Below are 26,235 nucleotides of genomic sequence, written 5' to 3'. Positions count from 1 at the left end.
CCTCGGGAGGACGGGCAGCCCCGGGGGTTCCAGGGACCCGGCCCAGGGCCTGGAACACTCCAGGAGTGAAGCAATAACCTGGGCCCTTGTCCAGCACTCGTGCTGCTGACCCAGAGGCGCCAGCCACCCTCTCCCACCACAGGGCTTCCCGCCAGCATCGTAACTGTGGGGACAGTGAATGCACTTCTGGCTTTTTTCTAGAAAGAGGCTCTGCCCTCCCTCCAGGACTTGTTCCCTCATCTCCTTCAGGTCTCAGCTCTAAATACCTCCTCCGGGAGGCCCAACCCAGACCACCTGGGACCCAGGAGATGCCCCGGCACTTTGCCCTCTCTTCCACGGCGCTCCTTGCACCGACACACCACGTGCTCAAGTGTCCCCTGCTAAGGCTGGAGCTGCAAGTGAGCACTTAGCTTCCGTCACCACTCTCCCCCGGTGCCTGGTGCCTAGTGGCTGTCTAATAAAACTTATTGAGGGACCTATTAAAAATCATTAGGTGCCACAGCCTAGGAGGACATCACTCTCTCGAGTCCCAAGTATGTCCCCGTCCCAAGTATGTCCCCATTGTGCTAAACAGCCAATCCCCACATTGGGCATCTCCCAGGCCCTTCAAGAAAGTGTCCTCAAGAGGCGCCTGGGTGGCTCAGTCGGTTAAGCATCCAACTTCAGCTCAGGTCATGATCTCATGGTTCGTGTGTTCAAGCCCCGTGTCGGACACTAGTGCAGAGCCCGCTTGGGATTCTCTCTCTCTCTCTCTCTCTCTCTCTCTCTCTCTCTGTCCCTTCCCCCACTGGCTCATTTCAAAATAAACTTAAAAAAATTTTTTTAATTAAAAAAATTTATTTAAAAAAAAAAAAGAAGAAGAGCCCTTAGAAGGCAGATGACGAGTACATGTGTCCACCCTCTGGGTATCAGACCACCCAGGGCCCAAGGAAGCAGCCCCATGACAGTGGCCCGGTTCCCTCAGGCCTGGCTTCGTGAGGGGTCTTAGGGCCCTCCTGTTTTATTTTTATTTATTTATTTTTTTAAATTTTTTAACGTTTATTTTTTTTTTTTTTTTTTGAGAAGAGAGAGACAGAGCATGAGCAGTGGAGGAGAGAGAAAGACGGAGACACAGAATCTGAAACAGGCTCCAGGCTCTGAGCTGTCAGCACAGAGCCCGACGCGGGGCTCGAACCCACGAACTGTGAGATCATGACCCGAGCTGAAGTCGGACTCTTAACCGACTGAGCCACCCAGGCGCCCCAGGGCCCTCCTGTTTTAAAGGAGCTGGAGGAGGTCCACAGGACCGAAGAAGGCACCCTCCCCACCCCGCGGGCAGACTGCGAAATGCCCAAGTTCTGCCGGAGCAACCCAGCCTTCAGCCCAGCCCCTCCAGCCTGGAAAGGCTGAATCAGGCACCATGACGTGTGGGAAGGTGACAGGAGAGAGAGATGGGCGTGCCTAGCCCCTCCCAGCCTCGCCCTCCTCTCAGTGCCCTCAGTTTCCCCAAAGGAAATGAGACAACACAGAACCCAAGTGTGGGGCTGCTACGACATCAAATCCCACACCGCCAGGCCCACGGGGACTAGCTGAGCTGCCAGTCAGGGGAGGCTGCCTCGGGGTCTCAGGAGGGCGGTGCAAGGAGGAGCCCTGCCCAGGTATTCATGGGACTTGGCCCGTCCCTTCCCCATTCTCAACCCAGGGAGGAGCGGAACTGCCAGGCTGACTCCTGATGGTGGGAGATGGGGTCTGCCTTCCCCAAAGCTGGCATCAACAGGCATGCTGGCCCGGGGTCAGGAGGACCGACTCGGGGACTCGAACGCACTCGGGCGAGCCTGAGTACCACGCGATCAGATGGAGCCAACCGAGGCAGACGGTGCAGAGGCTTCAGCCAACCAAAAAGAGGCAAAGCGTGTGGCACCTCCCGAGGCTGTTGGGTCCTCAAGCTCCCTCGGATTTGAGACAAGTCGTGAAGACCTCCCAGTCTAGGACGCACGGCCGTTGGGAAGGCGTGCTACTGTGATCTACAGTAAGAAATACACATTTGGATTTCCACCCTCCATTTTTGACACCAGGGCTCCTAAAATCCTCGGAATGTCCTAAGTGATTAAGAGTCATAAAGGTGTCTAAACATTCACAGCCAGCCCCTCTCAACGACACATTAGTTGAATGAGGTGAGTTTTGGAAAGCACTTAAGGAAGGGGGCTGTGCCAGGGAGACCAATTTATGCGATCAGAAGGCTGGAGCTTTTAGTCCCGCCCTACCCACCCCCCCACTCCGGAGAGGGGAGAGGGGGGAGGGGGGGAGGGGGGAGGGGCTCCAGGATGAATCAATCACCAAAGGCCAATGATTCAATCAATCGTGCCTGCGTAATGAAGTCTCCATAAAAATAAAACCCGAAGGACGGGCTTCGGAGAGCTTCCCGGCTGGTAAACACATGCAGGAGCCGGGAGAGGGGCGCCTGGAGACGGCATGGAAGCCCCGGCCCTTCCCCACACTGCCCTGCGCATCCCTTCCGTCGGGCTCTTCCTGGGTTGTCTCCTTCACACCAGCCACCCATCCAGTGAGTGATCGGTTTTCCCGAGCTCTGTGAGCTGCTCTGGCAAATTAATCGAACCTGAAGAGGGGGTCGTGGGAACCTCACTCAGATCTACGGCCAGGGGCGAGACGCACAGGTGACAACCCGGACTTGTGACTGGCAGTGGGGGCGGAGGACGACGGTCTGGTGGGACTGAGCCCCCCATCCTGTGGGATGTGACACTCTCCCCAGGCAGACAGTGTCAGAACGGAGCTGATCGTAAGCCATGCGGTGAATGTCCACTGAACACGTGGCAAACCCCACACCACGTACTGGAGAAAGTGACAGCCCCAGTTGGCATCCTGGCCCTGTTTCCTCATCAAGACACAAGGCCATGCCCCGAATGCTGCAGACTCTACCAGCTTTATAGAAAAGGCCCTGCCAGGGCCAGGCCCAGAGGACAGGTGCTGGAGAAAGGGTTGTTGACAATCCCACAACAAAGCAGATCCGTGCTTTCTGCCACTGACTTTTGGGGGAGAAAAACCATTAAGAATATTGGAATGAGATGAGGCTACCTGAGGATGAACCGAGGGAGCAATGATGGGGTGGGGGGCTGGGGCTCACCCAGGGGAGGAGGAAGGGGAGAAGGAAGGTGAGGCACGATGTTCCAGGGAGGGAGCGCTGTGGGGGCAAAGGCGTGGAAGTGTGAATGGACGAGCCGATCTTGAGGGTGAGTGAGCAGGGGGATTGTGGCTCCAGCTAGGGAGCAGGAGGAGGTGAGGTCCCAGAGTTCAGCAAGGCCCTGTCGGGGTCACAAAGCTTTAAAAAGGAAGCTGGGAGCCACCCCCTCTCTGGTCCCTGAAGCAACAGTCAAGGTCAAGGGAAGGGAGGCTCAGGAGGCCACATTCCACACCAGAACAGTCCCTAGCACCCAGGGTTTACAAGGCCAGGGGTTCTTCCCAAGGAGAAGCAGGGATCACCCGTGAGCCATCAAACTTCCTGGTGGCTGTGGTCTTAGGGTAATTTTTTTTTTTTTTAAAGATTTTATTTTTAAGTAATCTCTATGCCCAACATGGGACTCAAATGTACAACCCTGAGATCAAGAATCACATGCTCTACTGTCTGTACTAGCCAGGTGCCCCATTCAGTCTTAGGTAATTTTTAAACTAAGCAGATTAAAAGTCTGGGGTGCCTGCATGGCTCAGTTGGTTAAGCATCTGACTCTTGATTTCAGCTCAGGTCGTGACCTCAGGGTTGTGAATTCAAGCCCTGGTGTTTAGGCTCCAAAATGGGCATGGAGCTTACTTTAAAAAAAAAAAAAAAAGTTACAAGTAATGGCTCACCAAGAGCAGTCTGGACCAGAAGCCAGCATCACTGGATGTCACAGGCATCAGAAAGGAGGGCTGAGGCCCAGCCTCCGAGTCACATCGTGGGACCCCAGACCCTACAGGAGGCGGCAGGCACACCAAAGCCACATGGGGTGCCAGGGCCACAAAGGGGGTACCACTATCACCCCCATTTTACAGATGAGGAAGCTGAGACACAGAGAGAGAGGCCACCTGCCCCAGGCCCCAGAAATAAGGGGTAGCTGCCTGGCTCCGGAGTCCTGTTCTCGGGAGTCAGCGGGACAAAAGTCTATTCTCTAGAAGCAGTGCAGCCCCACGTAGCCCCTAGAGGGCCCTCTACCAATCAGCACGTCCCACACTACACTCAGCTTCCTCCCTCCTGCTAGTGGGGTGTCCCGCCTCCCACCCAGCCCAGGCACCTCTGCTGTTCATCGCCCTGGACCCCCACCTCAGGGTCACTCTAGACTGCCCTTCACCCTCACCCACAGCACTGCCCTGGGCCAGGCCTCATGACCTCTTGCCTGGCTCTAGACTAACCTCTCCCTGGCCTCCCTGCCTGCACTCCTATCTCTGCCCATCCTTCCTCCACAAGGCAGCCAGGGGCTGAGCCAGTTTTTCCCCACCCAAGTGCTCCCGGGGCTCTCACTGCCTGAATCCATCACCAGACTGCCAGGCCACATCACCTGCCTCCTGCCTCTCCCCCCAGCCCCACCTCATAACTTTGCACATGCTGTTGCCCCGGCCCAGAATGTTCTCCCAAAGTAGATCCAATGTCCAATATACTCTCCCACACCCCCTGCCCTTTCCCCTCTCAGCCTGACCACAGCGTCCCCTGTCTGCCACTCCATGCTGCCTCCCTGGCATCCAGCTGAGGTTGAGCACAGAGTGGGCACACATCTACTGGCAGCAGTAAAAGACTGGAGGGATGCCTCAGTGGCTCAGTTGGTTAAGCGTCCAACTACAGCTCAGGTCATGATCTCACAGTTCGTGAGTTTGAGCCCCTCACCGGGATCTGTGCTGACAGTGCGGAGCCTGCTTCAGATCCTCTGTCCCCTCTTCTCTCTGCCCCACGCCTGCTCATGAGCTCTCTCTCAAAAATAAAAGTTAATGAAAGAGAGAGAGAGACTGGAGACGCCACAGTCAGGTGGGGAAAGAGGAGTATGTGAGCTGAGACACAGCTCCATATGGGACGCCTGGGCCTCTCTCCCGACCTCCACCGCCAGCCCAACAGGATCCAACCGTGACCCTATCTCCATAGCTGCCACCCTGTCCCTACATGTCCCCAGGCACCACTTCCATCTCCTCTGGGTCCCCTACCCTGGGCTGGCTCCCATGGTCTCTTTTTCACCAGCAGCCACGGGATCTGATCAAGTGACACCTCGGCCTCAGGGTGCACTCCACCATGTGTGTTTCAGGCTGGGCTCTCACGGTGACCCTCCTGAGTGCTCTCAGGCAAGTGGCCTCATCTCTGGAAGCCTCAGTTCCATCCTCTGTAAAGCGGGGGTGACGGGAACAGAGACGCCAGCATCAGTCCGGGTCAGGCACTAGGCTGATGTGCACCCTCAGAGTTTCTGCCTTCACTGCTCTTCACATCTACCACTTTCTGCTGGGAAGGAGAGTTCCCATCAGCCTCAGCTCCAACATCACTTCTTCAGAGATGCCCCGGGATGTCCCACCCTCCAGATGAAGTTAGTCACCCACCCCTCTCTACACACACACTCCCACCTGGTGGGGACCAGGACTGCCTGTCTCCCTGCTGGTCTCACCCCAAGTCTCCCACTTCCGTCCCCCGGCACCAATGGAGTGCCAAGGGGGCAGGTGACTGGTGGTGGCAGCAGCTTTGGTCCAGTCACTGCTGTGCCCTGGGCGTGGACCAGCCTGTGGCATGCATTAAGTGCTCAGTGGACCACAGCTGGGTGACAGCCACCGAGGAGGTGATGGGGGTGGGGGGGGGCTTCCTGCCACCTTCCAGTGCAGAAAGCCATCAGACCTGTTCTCCCAGCAAGCTGTCCCAAACAGACCAGTAGAAAGCACAAAACCACAGCCACTGAGTCAGCACCACACCGGAGGACCTCGAGTGCCAGGCACTGTTCTGAGGGTTGGACATATTGAATAATGCGGTCTTCATGGCAACCGACAAAGTCGCTGCTATTATTATCTTCACTGTCCAGAAAGGAAACACATCATGAGCAGGAGTCCCTCCCCAGCGGCCATACAGCCAGTAAGCTGCAGAGTCACGATCTGAACCCCGGCAGTCTTAGCTCCCAGGGCCTACCCAGCAGGGCAGAGGTTTTCCCCGAGTGGCCAGCGGCCAGAAGCATCAGCCATCAGCTGGGAACTGCATTAAATATGCATTAAAATGCATATTCTCAACCCCCCCCCCCCCCCCCCCCCACCAAACTGCTGAAACCTGCTGAATGAGAAGCAAAAACCCACCAGGCCAAGCCTTACACGACTCTGACCCACTGCCATCTGAAAACTGGGGCTCTGCTGCGCCAGTCTGGGCCCAGCTGATCGGACCTCTGAATCCACAGAAAGCAGCCCATTGGCTTGCCTGTGGCCTATGACATGGCAGGGCTCACAAAGAGGAGGTGTGGACCAATCCGCTATCGCCTCTCATTGGAGCCACGCCTCCCCCCAGCTGGGCTGGGCGGAGTCAGAAGATGAAAGCGAGAGGGCGTGACTGGAGCACAGCAGAGAGTCAAGACAAGTGACGAGGCTAAGCTCCAGTTTCCTCCAGTTGTAAAATGGGGGTGTGTCAGCTGCCTTCCTAGTATGGGTGTGTTTAACCGGGTCGTGTGGTGAGACTGGCGCCCAATGAATCCTGAACTGACCTACGGTGATACTCCAGGTCAGTGGGGAAGCAGCATGGAGGCCGCTTGGGGCTCTGGAGAGAGGTGAGGCCGTGCCCCCCGAAAGCTCCTCTGTCCCGTTCCAGCTTCTGACCCACGATGCTTTCTAAGGAGGCCTGACTGGGTTTTATTGTGGGAGACACGCCCACGTCATGCCAGGCTTGTGTGGAAAGAACAGAAATAAACGGAGGCCACCCAGGGGAAGCCAGAAAAGAATCTCCACGTGGGCCATTCTACATTCAATGGGTGGGCCTCTCCAAAAGCCAACAGCGTGACTCAAGTGGCCATGCTGCCCTAATGAAAAGAGGAGACGGGACAATGCGGTGCAGCAGGGGGCAGATCAGAGCACTGCAAAACTAGCCAGGGAGGGTATCTGGGGGACAAGTGGCAACCTGATTATGGACTGGGCATCAGATAACGTGCAGGAATGATTACTTTTCTTGGGTGTGGTTCCGTGACTGTAGGAAGGTGTCCTCAAGGCAAGGGGAGGCGCACCGAAGCACTCCGGCTTGATGTGTCACATGCTACTGATTTTGAAAGCGTTCGTTCAGCAAAAAATGTGTTATCCACAACACAGCAAGCAGACACGGCACCTGGCAGCCTGGTCACAACTGAGGACACGAGGGGTGGGTGTTCACTGAACTGCGCTTCAACTTCCCTACACAGATGGAGAACATGAGTTCAAGCCCAAATGATGACCCAAGACCCCGGACACCGCCATTGGCCCCGGCACTCCTGCCGGGCACTGCGCCCACACTCATTATCTGCTGCAGCAGCGAACTGCCCCACTCACTGTACCTGTTTTTGAGAAGATGAGCTGCAGAATGAGAGGCCGCCGGGTGACGATTCCTGAACCTCGGGGAAGGAAGTCCCTGTGGGAGGGGAAAAGGACAGAAATTACTCAGCGGCTGGCTCGCGGGGCAGGAAGTGTGACCACACGTGTGAAGCAATCCCGCCTTGCGACTGGGGCAACCTCAGCAAAGATACCAAGATCCCAGCCAGATCTTGGAGGGTCCTGAGGCCACCGGGGGCAGAAGAGGGACTGGAATGAAGGCTGGTGGTGAATGGAACTGTTTCCCTCTGGCTGGCCGTGCTCCAGCCCCAGCATGCCCCCAGAGCCCTTTCGCTGACAGATATTTGAACAATATCTCCTGCACCCCAAAGAAATGAGTTCATTTCCTACATACATGTTTTAAATTAATTTAATGCCTTATGTATGATACGAAGACTAAATAAAAGGAAAGTAGTTGATGACAAAATACATGTTTCATGTCCCAAAAAGACAAATCGATGCAGGCAGGAAGTGAGTGGATCAATGGCTGCCCAAGGGGTGGGACATGAGGAGGGAGCTTTCTGGAAATGTCCTAAAACCTGACTGTGGTGATGCTAATATTTACTGTAAGTGTACTAAAAACCACTGCATTTGAAATGGGTGAATTTTCCTAGCATATAAACAATCCCTCAATAAAGCTGTTAAATAAAGAAACATACCCTGTGTATTTCACCATGGAAATACTCAGGCACCAGCTGGACTGACTTACACCACTACATGTGGATTCATGCAAAGCAGGACGACCAGAAGGCACTCTGGACCATTAAGAAAGGAAAGCCGAAGAGCCAGGGTCCAGTGAGCGTGGAAGTAGAAGAGGGATTTTCGGAGATTAAAGACGTGCAAAGGATTCTTTGTTGTCTCATGTAAAATGGAGAAAAGTTCCAGGTTCAGAAAGTTTCAAACAAGGCTTGCACACCAATGTTTAGATTATTTGCAATCTGTGCGGGACACAGGACTAGTGGTGCTGGGCAGGTGTGTCCCAAATACAGCAAGACAACAGCATCCTGGGGTTCTCAACCCAGGGCCACCGGCACCAACCCGCTCCCCAGTACTGTGACAGCCACAGTGCCTCAGGAGGGCACCTCCTAGCGTCGGGAACCCCTGTTGGGAGCCTGGAAGGCCCCAGAGGAGGGGTCACTGGTTCTCAGCTCATGCTGGCTGGCAGAATCCCTGGGAACGTGTTAATAACCCGGTGGGTGCTGGAGGGAAGGAGGCATACCGGGCATGCGCCACACATGACATCCTGTGGGCAGCCCCACCGCACTTCACCTCCGCTGGCTGAGCGCAAGGAGGTGGCAGTGACCACGTAAGGTTGGCCCACCGGCTCGCGCTCAGGGGGACCTGCAGCCCGGCCTTTGAGACGAGGGGCCCTCTGTGGGCCTCAGGGCTCTAAAGGCCCCACAGGGGCACAGTCCGAGCAGCAGAGTGGGGCGCTCAGGCAGACAGGCCCAGAGAGGGGTGGGGTGACGGGGGTGCCGGAGTCCGGTCATCATTCTTAGAGCAAAGCAGCCCGATGGGGGTTGGGGGACAGCCAGATTATAACTCTGTGTGCTTTTAAAGGGGTGTGGCTTTAAAAGAACCCTCTGAAGGACAGGGGAGCCTGGATGGCTCAGTTGACCGAGCGTTTGACTTCGGCTCAGGTCATGATCTCATAGCTCATGGATTCAAGCCCCGCATCGGGCTCTCTGTTATCGGCACAGAGCCTGCTTCAGATCCTCTGCCCGCCCCCCTGCCCTCCCCCACTCACGCTGTCTCTCTCTCAAAATAAATAAACCCTCTGGTGGCCACAAAGGCAAGGGTGGGAGTCCAGAGGCAGGCAAGGCACGAGGGGACTGCACTGGTCCACATATGTGATGACAGAGGCTAGACCCAGAGCGGCAGGAACAGAGAGCAGTGGACCGACACTGGACAGAGCTGACAGCAGTTCAGGAGAGGACAGTCCAACCATGGAGGGTGGGGGGGGGGCCCAAAAGAGACAGAAGAACATCCTAAGGACGCCGGTGAGCCCCAGGAGGACGAAGCCCGGGGCCCCTGGTGGCAAAGTCACCCTCTACACCTCAGGTGTTACGATGGAGGTGCTGGGGACAAAGAAGACACGCTACGGAGGTAAGAGGGCTTGGCAGCTGGCCTGGGCAGAGAAGGGGAAACAGGAGGTGAGCTACATGTAGGGGTGCAGATAGGGCAGAGCAGGGAAATGGCGAGGAGGCCCCAAGCAGGTCACCAGGCCCCAAAGTCAGTCAGTTCTTCACCTCGGCCCTCACCAGAGGGGACATCCATCCCAATGTCTCCAGGAGAGCAGAGCCACTTCACGGCAGATGCCAGGGACAGGGTGGGCCTGCTGGTGGCTGTTAACCTCTCAAACACCACACTTGGCCTTGGCCCTGGCACTCCCAGAGCCCCAGGCCACCCGGCTCAGAGGCAAAGACCTGAGAGGCAGGGGCAGGAGGTCCCTTGCACATCAGAGATGTGGCATCTTGGAAACCATGGGCGCCGGCCCTCCAACAGAATCACAGACAGCAGCGGTGGCGGTGTGCACGTCCCGCACCAGAATCTTCCACTCCACCTCTCCACCTCCTCCACAACAGGAACGGGTCGGGGACCAAACGATACAGAAGCACGGGAATGAATTTCCCACGCCTGTCTATGTGGTTCCTCCAAGCTGCTGTGTGTGACTGCAGGAGGCTCCTTTCCACTGCTGACCCGTGCCCTGGGGCATGGATGGGCCACTTGGGGTCTTTCCAGTTCGGGGTCGTTACCCATACAGCTGTTGGGGCGCCTGGGTGGCTCAGTCGGTTGAGCATCCGACTTCGGCTCGGGTCATGATCTCGCGGTCTGTGAGTTCGAGCCCCGCGTCGGGCTCTGTGCTGACAGCTCGGAGCCTGGCGCCTGCACTGGATTCTGGGTCTCCCTCTCTCTCCGCCCCTCCCCCACTCATGCTCGGTCTCTCTGTCAAAAATAAACATTAAAAAAAATTTAAAAATAAAAAACCAAATATAGCTGCTAGGAACATTTGCACACATGCCTCTGGTAGACACACGCCCTCGTTTCTCCTGCTGAGTCAGAGGGTGAACCTGAACAGGCAAAACTCGTCTCTGGTGATAGAAATCAGAGCACTTGATTCCCTTTGGAGAACTGACCGGAAGGGGCACCGGGGAACTTTCTGGGACGGACTCTATCTTGATCTGTCTGGTGATTTCCTGAGTGCGTGAACTTACATAAGAAAACAAGGTCACTAGGCATCGGGGAGTGGTGGGAACATGGACTGAAGTTCACGGCGTCTGAGGTCACCCGGCCTCTGGGCCCACACCTCTGACTCAAAAGCCGCGGGCATCACCCCCGCCAGGGCCAAGGTATTGGCCCACGCTGTCCTGTAACTGTTCTGGGTGTGTCTGGGGGGGCCAGGCACCATGGACACAATGGTAACACCACAGACAACGGACGGTGAGCGCCTCGCAACAACACGAGGACCAGCACGATGCCCAAGAGAACCCAAGAGCTCCGGGAACATGCAGGGAAGGCAGCTGGCCGGGGCTGGAGCTTGGTGGCGACCGGAGGGTGCAGCCCAGGCAAAGGAGGCTCAGCCCGAGGGGGAGGAGGCCGAAGGACGAGGCCGAGCAGGCGCGCGGGGCCTTGCGCACCAGGCTGGGAGTGCCAGCCGCCCTGGGATTCCTCCAATCGTGTGTCCAGAAGCTCTCGAACTGCTGAGTGGAAAGGGCGGCAACACCGAGTGCGGACTCGGCCTGGACAGTCCCCCCAAAACCAGCTCCCTGGAAATTCCCAAGAGGCTCGGGGAGGAAGGGCCCGTCCGGCTGTGCCCTCAGGTCCGCCCAGAGGATGTTCTGGCACAAGGCAGCAGGAGCGCCCTGGGGGCCTTCCTGGCCTGGGTGGTGGAAGGAGACCATCTCCCCTCGTAACTCTGCCCAGAACACCATCCGCTCATGTGGAGGCAACTTCCAAGCCTCAGTCTTCTGCTTCCTCCGCCCTGATTCAACCCACCCCCACCCCGACTGGACGCCCAGGCTGCCCTGCGCACGCTGTGACCTCCCGCCAGCTTCCCTGTCTCTCCGGTCTGGGTTTCCTAGTCAGCGAGACGGGGTGACCCCGCCCGCCACGGAGGTCAGCTGGGTACCACACAGGCACCCCCGTGACTCACTCCCCACAGCTCTGGCCCAAATGACACCTCCCTAGGGAGACTTGCCACCCCCACTTACAACTCCAACCCCACCCCATCGCCCACCTGCCCTCATTTTCTTCCTCGTCACTAACACTTCAAGTCACTTATCTGCTTACCTGCCCCCCTCTGCCACGTAGCCCCCCAGGACAGGAGCCCGGGTCTACTCTGTTCCTTGGCACAGAGTAGGGGTTCATTGCTGCACCTGGCCTCTATCTATGGGCCTAGGCCTGGCCCACAGGATCCTCCTCCCAGGTTACCTATGGTTCTTTTTTTTTTTTTTTTTTGAGAGAGAGAGAGAGAGAGAGAGCATGAGCAGGGAAGGGGCACAGGGAGAGAGAGAATCCCAAGCAGGCTCCACTCCCAATGTGGAGCCCAACATGGGGCTCAATCTCACATCCGTGAGATCATGACCTGAGCCAAAATTCAGGGTTGGATTCTTAACTGACTGAGCTACACAGGTACCCCACCTAAGGTTCTCTCTCTCTCTTTTTAATGTTTATTTATTTTTGAGAGAGAGAATGAGCAGGGGAGGGGCAGAGAGAGAGAGAGGGAGACACAGAATCTGAAGCAGGTTCCAGGCTCCAAGCTGGGTTCCAACACAGGGCTCTAACTCACTGCGTTGAACACTCAGACCTGAGCTGAAGTCGGAGGCTTAACCGACTAAGCCTCCCAGGTGCCCCTATGGTCTCTTTCTAAAACAAAGACGAGGCCTCCAAGCCTCCGTCCTACAGAAATCACATCCCGCAGTTGACAGGGTCCTCTACCTGCCCATCCTACCAGCCCCACCCCTGCTTCCTCCTGCTCTGGGATCTCTTCACTTCTGGCTTCTAGTCTTTGCAGGGACTGTTTCCTCTGCCAGGAACCTCCTCCCCACAGGCACTGCGCACCCACCCGTGGGCAGATGCAGTGGACTGCACCCCTCCCTCCCAAACGCATGCCCTTTCCCACTCCCACAACATGGCTTTCAATGGAAGTCTAGCCCTGTGACAACACATGGCTTCCCCTGGCCTGGTCACTGCTAGATCTCCAGCACCTAGAACAGTGCCTGGCATACAGCAGGTGCTCATTAAATAGTTTGTTGAATGGCCAAGAGGAATATGGACGCTGGAACCAGAGAGCCTGGGTTCAAAGCCCAGCCCTGCCCCCATGAGCTGTGTGGTCCTAGGCAGGTCTCCACCTTCTCTGGACACTGGCACGGCCATCAGTGGGATGAGAGGATGCCACTCATCCTTCAGGGAAGGCCCCGCTGGCCTCCTGACCCGCACACCATCACTTCACCCTCTCCGAGCCTCAGTTTCCAAGCTCTAAAATGGGCCACCTCTCCCTGGAAGGTAATGAGGGCTCCTGAGAAGAAAGTGGTAGGGAGTAGGGAGGGAAAGGCACAGCAGGTGGTGGCACCAGGGGCAGATCAGAAGTCCCAGCTGTTTATTTACTGTTGTTTGAACAGAGACCAAGGTCCCTCCAGGAGCCCTTTGACTTCCAGCCCCATACATGGGTGGGGATGCCTGGCTAAGAGAACAATAGAGGCTTAAAACCCAGGCTGGTAGGTGGGCAGGTGGAGGCTTTCCCAGGGGAGGGAAAACAAACAGATAAGCTGGCAGAGGATGAGTCAGAGCTGTTAAGGGCCAGGTCACCCCTCACCTGAGCAGCATGGCCTCCTTACAGGAGGCCCAGTAAGCGCCCTTGGCTGGGATCCCTTCCTCATCGCCATATACTCATGGGGGTCACTCAAAGCCTCAGTGTGGCTAGGAGACCTCAGCACAACTCCAGCCATGGAAAAAGCCCTCAGCAGGAGGCCCACACTCCAGGGACCTGTTTGTACCCAGCCCACTCTCTCAGGCTCTGATAAGAGCCCATATAGGAAGCAGTGGCTGCCCCCCTAGCCCAGCTCTAACCCCATCTTTGGCAACATCTCAGCAAACCCTCTAGCAAGACCAAAAGAATGCAACCAGGGCCAACACTCCCATTTCCCAGATAGGCAGACTAAGGCTCAGAGTCTTGCCCAGGACTTGCCCAGGCAACTCAGCAAGGAAGGAGCAGAGCTGGGATGGGAACATAGGAAAGATGTCAATGATGCAGAACCACCGCTGCTCCCTCCCCGCCCCCAATCACCCCCAAACCCCCAGGGCTTCCTCTGTGGTTTTGCTAGAAAAGAAGTAGAGTTCATCGCTGGGCCTCTGGAGCCACACTATCCAGTCTATACGCCCCACCGGTCCCCACCCAGTCCCTGCCTCATTACCACCCATCTGGATGCCATCCAACAGTAAGCACTGGTGACCCAGAGCCCAGCCCACACTCAGTGGCCCCGGGCAGGTGTCACTGTGTCCTTGTAGTCACCCCAAGAGGCAGGCAGGCTGACTCAGACCGCAGACCCAGGGCTCCTCCCACCCCTCACTGCCCACTCCGCCCAGCAGCAAGCCCTGCTGGATCCACCTCCAGCTGGGCACAAACTGGCCCGCTTCCCTGCACATCCACGGCCATGACACAGGCCACTCGTGCTTGCCTGGACCAGTACAGTTGCTGCCTCTTAGGCTACCCACCCTCGCCCCCAAAGTGGCCACATGGTGTGTATGGATGCAGTGGCTGCCTCCCTCTGTTCAGAGGCCTCCCAAGACCCCCACCTCCCTCAGGGTAAAAACCCCAAGTCCTCTAAGGCCCACAAGGCCCCGCACAGCCTGCCCAGTCACCTCCCCTCCTCCTGTTCTCCCTCTCACTCACTCAGCTCCTGCTATGCTATTCTCTGCCATGTTGCCCCCAAACAGGTGTGGTTGCCTCAGGGCCTTTGCACTGACTGCTCCCGCAGCCTAGAACTCTCTCCCTGCAACATCCACAGGGCCAACTAGCAACTCCTGGCCAAACTATCTCTTCTCTACCCACGTCCCAGCACCCTCCGAACATAAAGCAGGTGCCCATCCTGCTCGATTCTCAATTCTATTCAGAACCGGCATCTTCCAATTTACTGGTCCGTTCATATGGCTGTGGTCCCTTTCCTCCCACCTATCCATTAGAATGGCAGCCTCGGGGCGCCTGGGTGGCGCAGTCGGTTAAGCGTCCGACTTCAGCCAGGTCACGATCTCGCGGTCCGTGAGTTCGAGCCCCGCGTCAGGCTCTGGGCTGATGGCTCGGAGCCTGGAGCCTGTTTCCGATTCTGTGTCTCCCTCTCTCTCTGCCCCTCCCCCGTTCATGCTCTGTCTCTCTCTGTCCCAAAAATACATAAAAAACGTTGAAAAAAAAAAAAAAAAAAAAGAATGGCAGCCTCATAGGAGCCGGGTCCTCTGCCTGGCACGTTCTCCGATCTCTCAGCTCTCAATACAGAGCCAGGCATGAGGCAAGTGACCAGTTTGTGGGATGAAGGACCCAACGAGGAGACTGGGGCTCAGGTGGAGGCGGGCGGGCCAGCGTCTTGTTGGCTTTCACGGTCCCACTCTGGGGTGCCACCTCTTCACAATTCCCAGCAGGCTCCTCCCTGCTCAGGAATCCTGCAGGTTCCAGAGCCTAGCCCCACCCCTGGCACTCAGCCACAGTGTCACCGGCTCCACGGTCTCATCTGGAGGCCAGGCCAGGAACAAATGCAGGAAGTGGCCCATGGAGACTAGCAGCCGTGGCTCTTGGGTCTGGCAGACCCCAGCGGGAGTCCAGGCACTTCCATTTATTTTCTAGACAATGTGCACAGGTCTGGTCACCTTTCTGTGCCTCAGTTTCCTTATTTGTTATTTGTTAAGTGGGGACGATGTCATCTGCCTCAGACGGTAGGCAGTTGGGAGGATATGCAAAGTTCTTACCATGGTGCCCAAAAAGAGACCATCTGCCCTACACAATCGAGGGAAAACTGGACACAATATGAATCAGACCGTGACCCTCCTCTGCTCCAAAGTCCTCCCGATGGCCTCCAAGGCCCTGAGCAATCGCCCTGTCACCTCCCTGCCCTCACCCCCACCTCACTCACTCCCTGAGCCACACAGCTGGTCAAGGTACAGCAAACAGGTCAAATCTATTTCTGCTGCAGGGCCTTTGCATGTGCTGACCCTCTGCCTGGAATGAACATCTCCTCGGAGCCTCTTCACGATCCTGGCTTCCTCTGGTCAGTCAGGATTCAACTCAGATGTCAACTCTTTTGAGAGGCTTGACTGTCCCCTACTGACACCCCTCCTCCACGTCACCCCGTTTTCCTTCTCCTGAGTGATTCTGCAAGGATGGCCTCTCCCTGCGGCAGTGCTTTCCAGAGTGAAATCCGTTAACCACCTAGATGTCCGCTCGCATGGAATTGGCCCAATCAATCTTGGAACCGGGCCAGGAGGGAATCCAGGCCACAGTGCTGAAAGCAAAGTGTGATGGACAGAACAGACTATGTCCTCCAAATATTTTTAAACGCTTGTGCCCATTTCCTGCCTGTGTGGGAACAACAAACTTGAAGGTGACACCTGGGCCCGATGGAAGTCGTGTTATGGAATGCAAATGGAAAAACTTCCTGTTTCATGGTCTCCAACATGCCTTGAATTTCAGTCTTCTGTAACTTTTTATAACTTTTGTAACAGGCAAATATTAATTTTTACCTTTGCTGTTGTACCAAGAGCGCCAAAGCAACCAGGCGGCCAAGCAGCATTTTCATAGGTGACAGAAAAGACAGTGGCATTTGGGAACCCAAGCTGTCGACTCTGCCCCTCCTGGCGGGTCCCCTCAGCATCCTCACTGCTGTACCCTGCAGCAGACAGCCTGCCCCACGTCAGCTGCGTGACCCCGGTGGCAAGGTCATGCACGTCTTGGGACCAATGTCCTCATCTATAAAATGAGGTGCGATGGGGACAGAAGACAGGGCAGGTGCCACAGGTCAGCCACATATGGATTCCTACTTCTGCGTGTGTCACCACCCAAGAGGCCCAACTGAAGCCAGAGGCAGGATGCTGGTAAATAGGCAGGAAGAAGGCCAGGCAGGGCTCCACCACGCTCCTAGCATTCCGGAACCATCCTCCTGGCAGGCTCCTTCTTCAAGTAGGAGAACGGGTGTGTGTCCTCCACAACCCTCTTCCCAGAGCCCCTCCCAGATGACGGGACGAGGAACAGTCCAGACAGACTGTTACCGCCCTTGCCCAGGTCACGTCTTTCCCACCTCCTACAGTCGATCTGTCAGCAAATCCTGCCTTCGTCCCCTGCTTGGTCCCAACCTCCTTAGGCTGAGCCCCTGGGACAGCCATGCTCCCCCAGCCCTCATGCCCCATGTGTTCTCGACCTGGCATCCAGGGACAGCTTTTCAAACAAGTCGGATCATGCTGCACACATTCTTAAAACCCACCTGTGTCTTCCAGCAAACTTGGGACACAAACGAGTGTCCTGTCTGCAGCCCACAAGGCCCAACACCAGTGCCCCATCACTTCCCTGCCGTTGTCCGCTGGCTCCCACCCCCCTCCCCGCTCCCGCTCCCACTCCCAGGCCCTGCTGACTGCTGCCTCCTCTCGGGCTCCTTCGCCACCAGATGCCCCCAAAGAGCCCTCCACTCTTTCTCTGGACAATGGTTGGATGGAGCCTGCCAGGGGAGGTTCCCTAACTGCTTCCCCGGGCCAGGCTCTGCCTCCTTTCCATGCTTCCTTCCTGCATACTGGTCCCCACTCTAAGCCGTCTCCTTCGTTCACTGCCTGGCCCCCCACCCCCGGCACAGTGCCTGGCACACAACAGGTGCTCAGTACATGCCCGCTGAGGAGTGACCCGTAAGAGAGGCTGGCGTCTCCGAGGGCGCACACAACAAAACGCTGAGCCGAGCCCCGTGCACACAAGTCTCCATCCCCCTCTTCACAGGGGCTCTCGCCAACCCCGTGACGCAGATGGGGAAACTGAACGTAAAGACGTGTGGTCACCTGGACCAAAGGTACATAAGCTGACGGCATCCTCCGCCACCAACCCAGATGGCTTCTTCCTGTCCCGGTCTGCCGGCACCATCCTGGTCATTACACCACATGTTACCGGAACGAAGATGGAAAGGAGCCCCTGAACTCTGAGGACAAGGCGGAGAGTCACCGCTCCCTGTAGGGACAGATAGGTCCGTGACAGTGGAAAGCACAGAGTCTGCAGCTGTCCAGCTGTGAGACCTGAACAAGGATCTTCTCTTCCCCGGACCTCAGTTTCTCCATCTGTAAGATGGAGACAGTAACGGTGCCCACGCTGTCAGGCTGTCAGAGGATCAGAAGGACGAGTCCCGTGAGCCCCGGTCCCTGGCACACGTAGGGCCCTCCTCCACAAGACCGGTCGGTAGGGATGATGGCAGGAAGGGAGACATTCCTTGGCACCTCCAGGAGGACCCTGTTGCAACAGTGTCTCCTGGCACATCGGGCGAGACGATGCTAAATCTACTCCCTCCCCCAGCACAGCAGCCCCCTCCTAGGGACCAGCCCTGGGCCTAGCAGACAAGCAAGCCTGTCGCCTCACTCCCGTGGCCTGTCAGGAGGGGACAGGAAGGGGACGTGGCACGGCGGGGCTGGACCGGAGACGACCGTGCAGTCGTAAAGAGCACGAGACGAGGGAAACCGAGGGGAGTCTACAAGAGTAGCTGGGAGACGCCAGGCCCCCGCCTTCAACTGAACAAGAGGTCAACAAGGAAACACCACCCCCTCAAACCGACGAGACCTACCAAAGCTGCACAGCACCCCCCACCCAACGACAGCAGAGAACACGTCCGTATCAAGGGCACGTGCAACATCCTCCAGGACGGGCCGTAAAACAGGACTCAGTAAATGTCAAAGGGCAGAAATTACATAAAGTACGTTCTCTGACCACACGGGGTGAAATCAGCAATCAGTAACGAAAGGAAATTTGGGGAAATTCACAAGTGCGTGGAAATTAAACAACACATTCCTCAGTACCTAGCAAGTCAAAGAGGAAAACCTAAGGGAGATTAGAGAGTATCTTGAGGGGAATGAAAAAGAAGACGCAAAATGCCGAAACTCACAGGCTTCAGCAAAAGCAGCATGCGGAGGAAAATGTATAGATGTAGGCACCTATATTTATTTTTTATTATTTTTTTTAATCTTTATTTTTGAGAGAGAAACAGAACGCAAGTGGGGAAGGAGCAGAGAAAGAGGGAGACACAGAATCGGAAGCTGGCTCCAGGCTCCAAGCTGTCAGCACAGAGTCTGATGCGGGGCTTGAACATACGAACCGTGAGATCATGCATGACCCAAGCCAAAGTCGGACGCTCAACCGACTGAGTTACCCAGGTACCCCGAGCATGCGACTCTTAATCCAAGGGTTGTGGGTTCAAGCCCCAAATTGGGTATAGAGATTATTTAAAAATAAGATCTTCCTTAAAAAAAAAATTTAGGAAGTGGGGCGCCTGGGTGGCTTGGTCGGTTAAGCGTCCGACTTCAGCTTAGGTCATGATCTCACGGTCCGTGGGTTCGAGCCCCGCATCCGGCTCTGTGCTGACAGCTCAGAGCCTGGAGCCTGTTTCGGATTCTGTGTCTCCCTCTCTCTGTGACCTCCCTCATTCATGCTCTGTCTCTGTCTCAAAAATAAATAAAAGTTAAAAAAAAATATTTAAAAAAAAAAAAAAAAAAATTTAATGTTTATTCATTTCTGAGAAAGAGAGAGAGAGAGAGAGAGAGCAAGCACAAGCAGGGGAGGGGAAGAGAGAGAGACACAGAATCCAAAGCAGGCTCCAGGCTCTGAGCTGTCAGCATAGAGCCCAACACAGGGCTCAAGCCCAGGAATCATGAGATCATGACCTGAGCAAAGTCGGACGCTCAACCTACTGGATCCACCCAGGTGCCTCAAAAATAAAATCCTAAAAAAAAAAAAAAAAAAAAGGTAAAAGAAATCTGAATAGACCTATAACAAGTAAGGAGACTGAATTTTTTTAAGTTTTATTTATTTTGAGAGAGAGAGCACATGTGTGCACAAGGGAAGGGGCAGAGAGAGAGGGAGAGAATCAATCCCAAGCAGGCTCTGTACCGTCAGCACAAAGCCCAACACAGGACCTGAACTCACACGAGCGGGGTCCAAACTCACAAACCTGAGCCAAAATCAAGAGTTGGATGCTTAACTGACTGACCCGGGCTCCCCAAAGAGACTGAAATTATGCTCAGAAACTCCCCCCCCCCCCAAAAAAAAGCACAGGTCCAAATGACTTCATGGGTAAATTGTAACAAACGCTTAAAGAAGGTTTAACACTGATCCTTCATAAACTCTCCAAAAAATTGGAAAAGGAAAGAACACTTCCTAACTTGTTCTATGAGGCCAGCATTATCCTGATACCAAAGCTAGACAAAAACCACAAGAAAACAACAGATTGATATTTCTTATGAATATAGACACACAAAAAAGTCCTCAACAAAATACAAGTAAACCAAATCCAGCAACATATAAAAAATATCATGTATCATAGCGAAGTGAGACTTATCCCAGGAAAGCCATAATGGTCCAAAAATGCCAAGATGAATCGGTACAACACACCATAGTAAGAGTAAATAACAAAACTATATGACTATCTGAATAGAAAAAGCATTTGACAAAATCTACAACCCTTTCCTCATAAACCTACAACTATCACCATATTTAATGGTAAAACATTTAAAGCTTTCCCTCTAAGATCAGGAACTAGACAAAATGTCCACTCTTACTTCTATTCAACGTTGTTCTGGAGGTTCTAGCCAAAGCGATTAAGCAAGAAAAAGAAATAAATGCATCCAAAGGAAGAAGGAAACTATTCACAGATGACATGATCATGTCTACAGAAACTAAGGAATCTACCAAAAACCCCACAAAAAAACCTGTTTTTTTGACAAGAAATGAGTTCAGCAAGGTTGCAGGATAAAAGATAAATATATAAAAATCAGTTATATTATTATACACCAGCAATGAACAATCTGAAAATGAAATTAAGAAAACCGTTCCATTTACAAAGGCATCAAAAAGAATAAAATATTAGGAATAAATCTAATCTAAGAAGTAAAAAAATGTACATTGAAAACTGAAAAAAAAAACAAAACATACATTGTTGAAAAAAATTAAAAACCAGGATGCCTGGGTGGCTCAGTCAGTTAAGCATCTGACTTCAGCTCAGGTCATGATCTCATGGTTCGTGAGTCTGAGCCCTGAATTGACCTCTTTGCTGTCGTAACACAGCTTGCTTCAGATCCTCTGTCCCCCCCTTTCTCTGTCCCTCCTCCAGTCACATTCTTGCTAAAAAAAAAAAAAAAAAAAGAGAAACAAAACAAATGAACATATGGGAAGGGGAAAAAGAGAGAGGGAACCAAATCATGAGAGACTTTTAAAGATAAAGAACAGGGGTGCCTAGGTGGCTAAGTCAGTTAAGACTCTGACCTCAGCTCAGGTCATGATCTCATAGTTCATGGGTTCGAGCCCCTCGTCAGGCTCTGTGCTGACAGCTCAGAGCCTGAAGCCTGCTTCAGATTCTGTGTCTCCCTCTCTCTCTGCCCCTCCCCGACTCATGCTCTGTCTGTCTCTCTCTCTCTCTCTCAAAAATGAGTAAATATTAAAAAAAAAATGTATAAAGATAAAGAACAAACTAAGAGCCAATGGAGGGGAGGTGGGTAGGTAACAGGCTAGATGGGTGATGGGTACTAAGGAGGGCACTTGCTGTGATGAGCGCTGGGTGTTGTATGTAAGTGATGAGTCACTGAATTCTATGCCTGAAACCAACATGGCACTGTATGTTAACTAACTAGAATTTAAATAAAAATTTGAGGGGCGCCTAGGTGGCTCAATCAGTCAAGCGTCTGACTACAGCACAGGTCATGATCTCACAGTTCAGGAGTTTAAGCACTGACAGCATGGAGACTGCTTTGGGTTCTGTGTCTCCCCTCTCTCTGCCCCTCCCCCGCTCACACTCTGTCTCTCTTAAAAAAAAAAAAAATGAAAAAAGAATGTTAACAAATTAATTAATTAATTAATTAAAATTTGGAAAAAAAAGAACGACCTTGCCTAACTGGAACATTCCCCATAATGGCCAGTGTAATTCTAGGTTGTCTTAGTAAGATTTTGACTTTTTTTTTTTTTTTTCTTTAAGGTATCTACAGCTTTGGGGCATCTGGGCAGCACAGTCGGTTAAGCATATGACTTTGGCTCAGGTCATGATCTCACGGTCCGTGAGTTCGAGCCCCTCATCGGGCTCTGAAGCCGGCCTCTGAAGGCTCGGAGCCTGGAGCCTGCTTCCGATTCTCTGTCTCCCTCTCTCTCTGCCCCTCCCCTACTCACTATGTGTCTCTTTCTCTCTCTCAAAAAATGAATAAACACCAAAAAATTATAAAAAAGAAAAAGGTATCTACAGCTTCTCAGACCACAGTTCTTAGACATAAAATATGCAATTGTGCCAAAAGGTAAAGTGTGCAATTATCTGAAACTTAAGGACAGCATTTCTTCAGATGAGCCTTGGGTCTCTCAGAGCCATATACCTAAGACGGAGTGTGCCACTGGGTTGGGGATTTTGTGGTGGTTTACGGTATATCTCACCGTGCAGAATTTTTCTTGAGGTTGTGGAGGTGCCCTCGTGTCAAGCTAACCTATTCCATGGCACATTTAGGGAGCACAGGAGGCTTAGATTTAGGTGACAAAAAATAAAAGAAAAAAGTGTTATAAAAGACAATACAGGAGTAAAGTTTCATGACCTTCATGGACTGGACAAGTAGTTCCTTGGATATGACCCCAAAACCGTAAGTGATAAAAGAAAAAACATATAAATGGTATTTCATCAAAATAAAATTTGTCTCCCTCTAGGACACTATCAAGAGAGTAAAAAGAAGGGCATCGGTTAAGCGTCCAACTTTGGCTCAGATCGTGATCTCACGCTCTGTGATCTCGCGCTGACGGTGCAGAGCCTGCCTGGGATTCCCTCTCTCCCTCTCTCTGCCTCTCCCCTGCTCGCTCACTCTCTTTCTCTCGCAAAAATAAATAAATGAACGTTGAAAAAAAAGAAAAAAGTAAAAAGACAACTCACATAATGGAAGAAAATATATCCCATAAGGGACTGGCCTTGACACCAGATATAAAGAACTCTCACAAATCAACAAGAGACAAATAACCCAATCTAAAAATGGACAATGGAGCTGAACAGACATTTCTTCAAAGATGCACAAACGGCCATCAAGCACACATTAGTCATTAGGGGAATTAAAAAAAAAAAAAAAAAAGAAAAGAAAAGAAAAGAGCAAAACACCACTTCCTACCCCCGAGGAAGCTAAATTAAAGAAGACCGATAGTAACAAGTGCTGGCAAGGAGGTAGAGAAACCAGAACCCTCCTCCAGAGCGGGTCAGACATAAAACAGTGCAGTCACCGTGAAAAACGGTGGTTTTCTCTGGGGTTTTCTCTGGGGTTTGTCCAGGGGTTTCTCTGGGTTAAACGGAAGGATCACCATACGGCTCAGCAATTCCACTCTTGGGTAGCTACTCAAAAGAAATGAACACATGTGCACACAAAAATCTGCACACAAATGTGCACCGGCAGCACTCTTTCTGATGGCCAAGAAGCGAAAGAGCCAAATGTCTGTCAACCAAGGAACAAATAACCAAAAGTGCCCATCTGTTCCATGGAATATTATCCAGTCGTGAAAAGGGATAGAGTTCTCATACACGCTGTGACAAGGATGAATCTTGAACACGTTGCACAAGAAGGCAGACACAGAAACCAGGTAACGTAGGATTCCACTTACGCAAGATGACCAGAACAGGCAAATTCATAGACAGAAAGCAGATTCGTGGTTGCAAGTTGCTGGGGGTGGGGAGTGACTGCCGATGAGTACGGAGTCTTTTGGGGGGCATGAAAAGGTTCTGAAATTAGTGGTGATCATTGCACAACTCCGGGAATATGCTAAAAATTACCTAATGGTTACACTTTAAAAGGAGGAATTTTATGGTATGTGAATTACATTTCAGTTAAAAGATGCTATTTTAAAACAAAAAGCACAAAAGCAACCCATGTACCAACAAGGGAGCGAGTCCATCAACTATCTTTAAGATAAAAACCACTGCGGGGGCACCTGGGTGGCTCAGTCAGTTAAGGTCCAACTCCGGCTCAGGTCACAATCTCATGGTTTGTCGGTTCGAGGCTCACATCAGGCTCTCCACGGCCAGCATAGAGTGTGCTTTGGATCCTATGTTCCCCTCCCTCTCTGCCCCTCCCCTGATCTCTCTCTCTCTCTCTCTCAAGTGCACACATATGTACTCTCTCTCACAAATAAACATTTAAAAAATATATAAGATAGGGGCGCCTGGGTGGTTCAGTCGGTTGGGTGTCCGACTTTGGCTCAGGTCGTGATCTCGCGGTCAATGAGTTCGAGCCCTGCGTCAGGCTCTGTGCTGACAGCTTAGAGCCTGGAGCCTGCTTCAGATTGTCTCCCTCTCTCTCTGCCCCTCCCCTGCCCACCCTCTGTTCTCTGTCTCTCAAAAATGAATAAACGTGAAAAAAAAATTTTTTTTTAATTTTTTTTTAAGACAAAACCACTGCCCACCCACACAAACCCTCCCAGAAAGGCTCAGGCCTGACTGTGGCCAGTCCTCATCCTGCCCTCCCACAGCCTCAGCCCCTCTGTGACCCTGACCTTAGTCACCACCTCCAGTTTTCTGTGTGCCTGGCTGGTGTGTACCTCCCCCACTGGGCCTAACTCCAAGGGGCAACCAACCGGGCAGGAGCCCAGGTTGTGGCGGGGCACACAGCAAGCTCAGCGGCCTCTGCGGAGTGAGGACCACTCGGTGGCTGAGACCCAAGGTTACTTTACCTGGAGACGGGTTTCTAGAGCATCGAATACACACCAGGCACCATGCAAAGGGCTGGGGCACACCCAGGAACAAGGCCCCACCAACAGGGCGCTCACCTTCTACTGGGTGGTGGTGGACAATAAACCAAATACATAAAGAGAACAATGACAGGGAGGGACAAGTGCTTCCAAGAAAAATTAAGCAGGGCAGGAGGATGGAGTAACAGGGTGGAGGCATTTTAGCAGTGGGGCCAGGCAGGCCCTGTTGAGGAGGAGACATCTGACCACAGGCCTGATGGAGGTGACAGATGATCCATCAGGTTATCTCAAGGAAAAGAGCTTTCCAGGCAGAGAAAATGGCATGTGCAAAGGCCCTGAGGAGGGAATGTATTTCACATGTTTGAGGAACAGTGAGGACCCCAGTATAGACAAAACAGAACAAGTAAGGGAGAAATAGGGGCAGATGAGGGAGAGAGGGGAGAGAGGTGATGGAGCGGTAGGGGGGGTGGGGGCGCAAGGAGACCATGCAGGGCCTTCGGGTGGTAGCGAAGACTTCAGTTTTCATACAGAGAGAACGGGAAGCCACGGTGGGTTCCGAGCAGAGGCAGAATATATTCTCAATAGGACCCGTCTACAGCCACTATAGGGAGAACGCCTGGGGTGGGCAGGGAGGGAGGTCGGAAGGTACAAGACTTAGGAGGAGATAACTGCCCTTGTTCAGGTGGGCAGTGATGTTAGATAGAATAATACAAAGAGTGGGGCGCCTGGGTGGCCAGTCAGTTAAGCGTCCGTCCGACTCCTGGTTTTCGGCTCAGGTCATGATCTCGTGGTTCGTGAGTTCCGAGCCCCGCGTCAGGCTCTGCACTGTCAGTGTGGAGCCCGCTTGGGATTCGCTCTCTCCCTCTCTCTCTGTCCTTCCCCTGCTCATGCTCACTCTCTCTCAAAATAAATAAACTAAAAAAATTTTTTAAAAAAAGAAGATACAGGTAGGAATACTAATAGCAAAGCTCTCCATGTACCAAGATGGAGAATTTTTTTCTTTTTGAGAAATCAACAAGCTGATTCTAAAACTTATTATGTAAAGACAAAGGAACTAGACTAGCCAAAACAATTCTGAAAGTGAATAACAAAGGATTTAAAGACTTATTATAAAGTAATAAAGAAAGGACAGACACACAGATCAATGTTAGAAAATCGGGGCGCCCGGGTTAAGTGCCCGACTCTTGATTTTGGCTCAGGTCATGATCTCACTGTTGTGAGATGGGAGTCCCAAGTCAGGCTCAGCATCGGGCATGGAACCTACTTAAGATTCTCTCCCTCTCTTCTCTGCCCCTCTCCCACTCGCGCGCGCGCACGCGCTCTCTCTCTCTCTCTCTCTCTCTCTCTCAGTTGAGTGTCCAACTCTTGATTTCAGCTCAGGTCATGATCCCAAGGTCGTGAGCCCTGCGTCAGGTTCCGTGCTTAGCGTGGAGCCTGCTTAAGATTCTCTCTCCCTTTTCCCCTCTCCCCTGCTCGCTTTCACGGTCTCCCTCTAAAATAAGAAAAGAAAAGAAAATAGAATCCGGAACGGACCCACGCCAATACGGCCCACTGACTTCTGACACAGGAACCTCAATGGGGAAGAGAAGTCTTTTCAATAGACAATACTCACACAATTGGACATTCATACGCAAAGAAATAACCTCAGTTTATACCTCATAAATCATAAAAAATTAACTCGAAATGTCTATTTATGAGTCACACAGAGACACGCACAAGAATGTTTCTATCAGCATTATTCATAATCACCAGGAACTGGAGACAACGCACTGTCCTTTAGTTGAATGGTTCAACAG

General features: G+C 53.1%; 1 protein-coding gene across 14 annotated transcripts in view; it reads right to left on the bottom strand.

The window, feature by feature from the left end:
• The window catches only part of DNM2 (dynamin 2), an 89,053-nt gene that overhangs the window by 49,078 nt on the left and 13,740 nt on the right, over positions 1-26,235 (bottom strand). For 12 of the 14 annotated variants that reach the window (XM_053898499.1, XM_053898504.1, XM_053898492.1 and 9 more), the window contains exon 2: positions 7,494-7,567. The exons of 1 other annotated variant lie outside the window; for it this stretch is intronic. In XM_053898499.1, the coding sequence (XP_053754474.1) occupies positions 7,494-7,567 (74 nt within the window). Of the gene's footprint in view, positions 1-7,493; positions 7,568-17,550; positions 17,667-26,235 lie in introns of those variants that run through there. One more of the 14 variants, XM_053898506.1, reaches the window with a different exon arrangement.

Source organism: Panthera pardus, unplaced genomic scaffold, assembly GCF_024362965.1.
Source record: "Panthera pardus isolate Hobbes unplaced genomic scaffold, ASM2436296v1 HiC_scaffold_8, whole genome shotgun sequence".
Classification (NCBI taxonomy): domain Eukaryota; kingdom Metazoa; phylum Chordata; class Mammalia; order Carnivora; family Felidae; genus Panthera; species Panthera pardus.
This window is presented reverse-complemented; position numbering and strand designations above follow the sequence as displayed.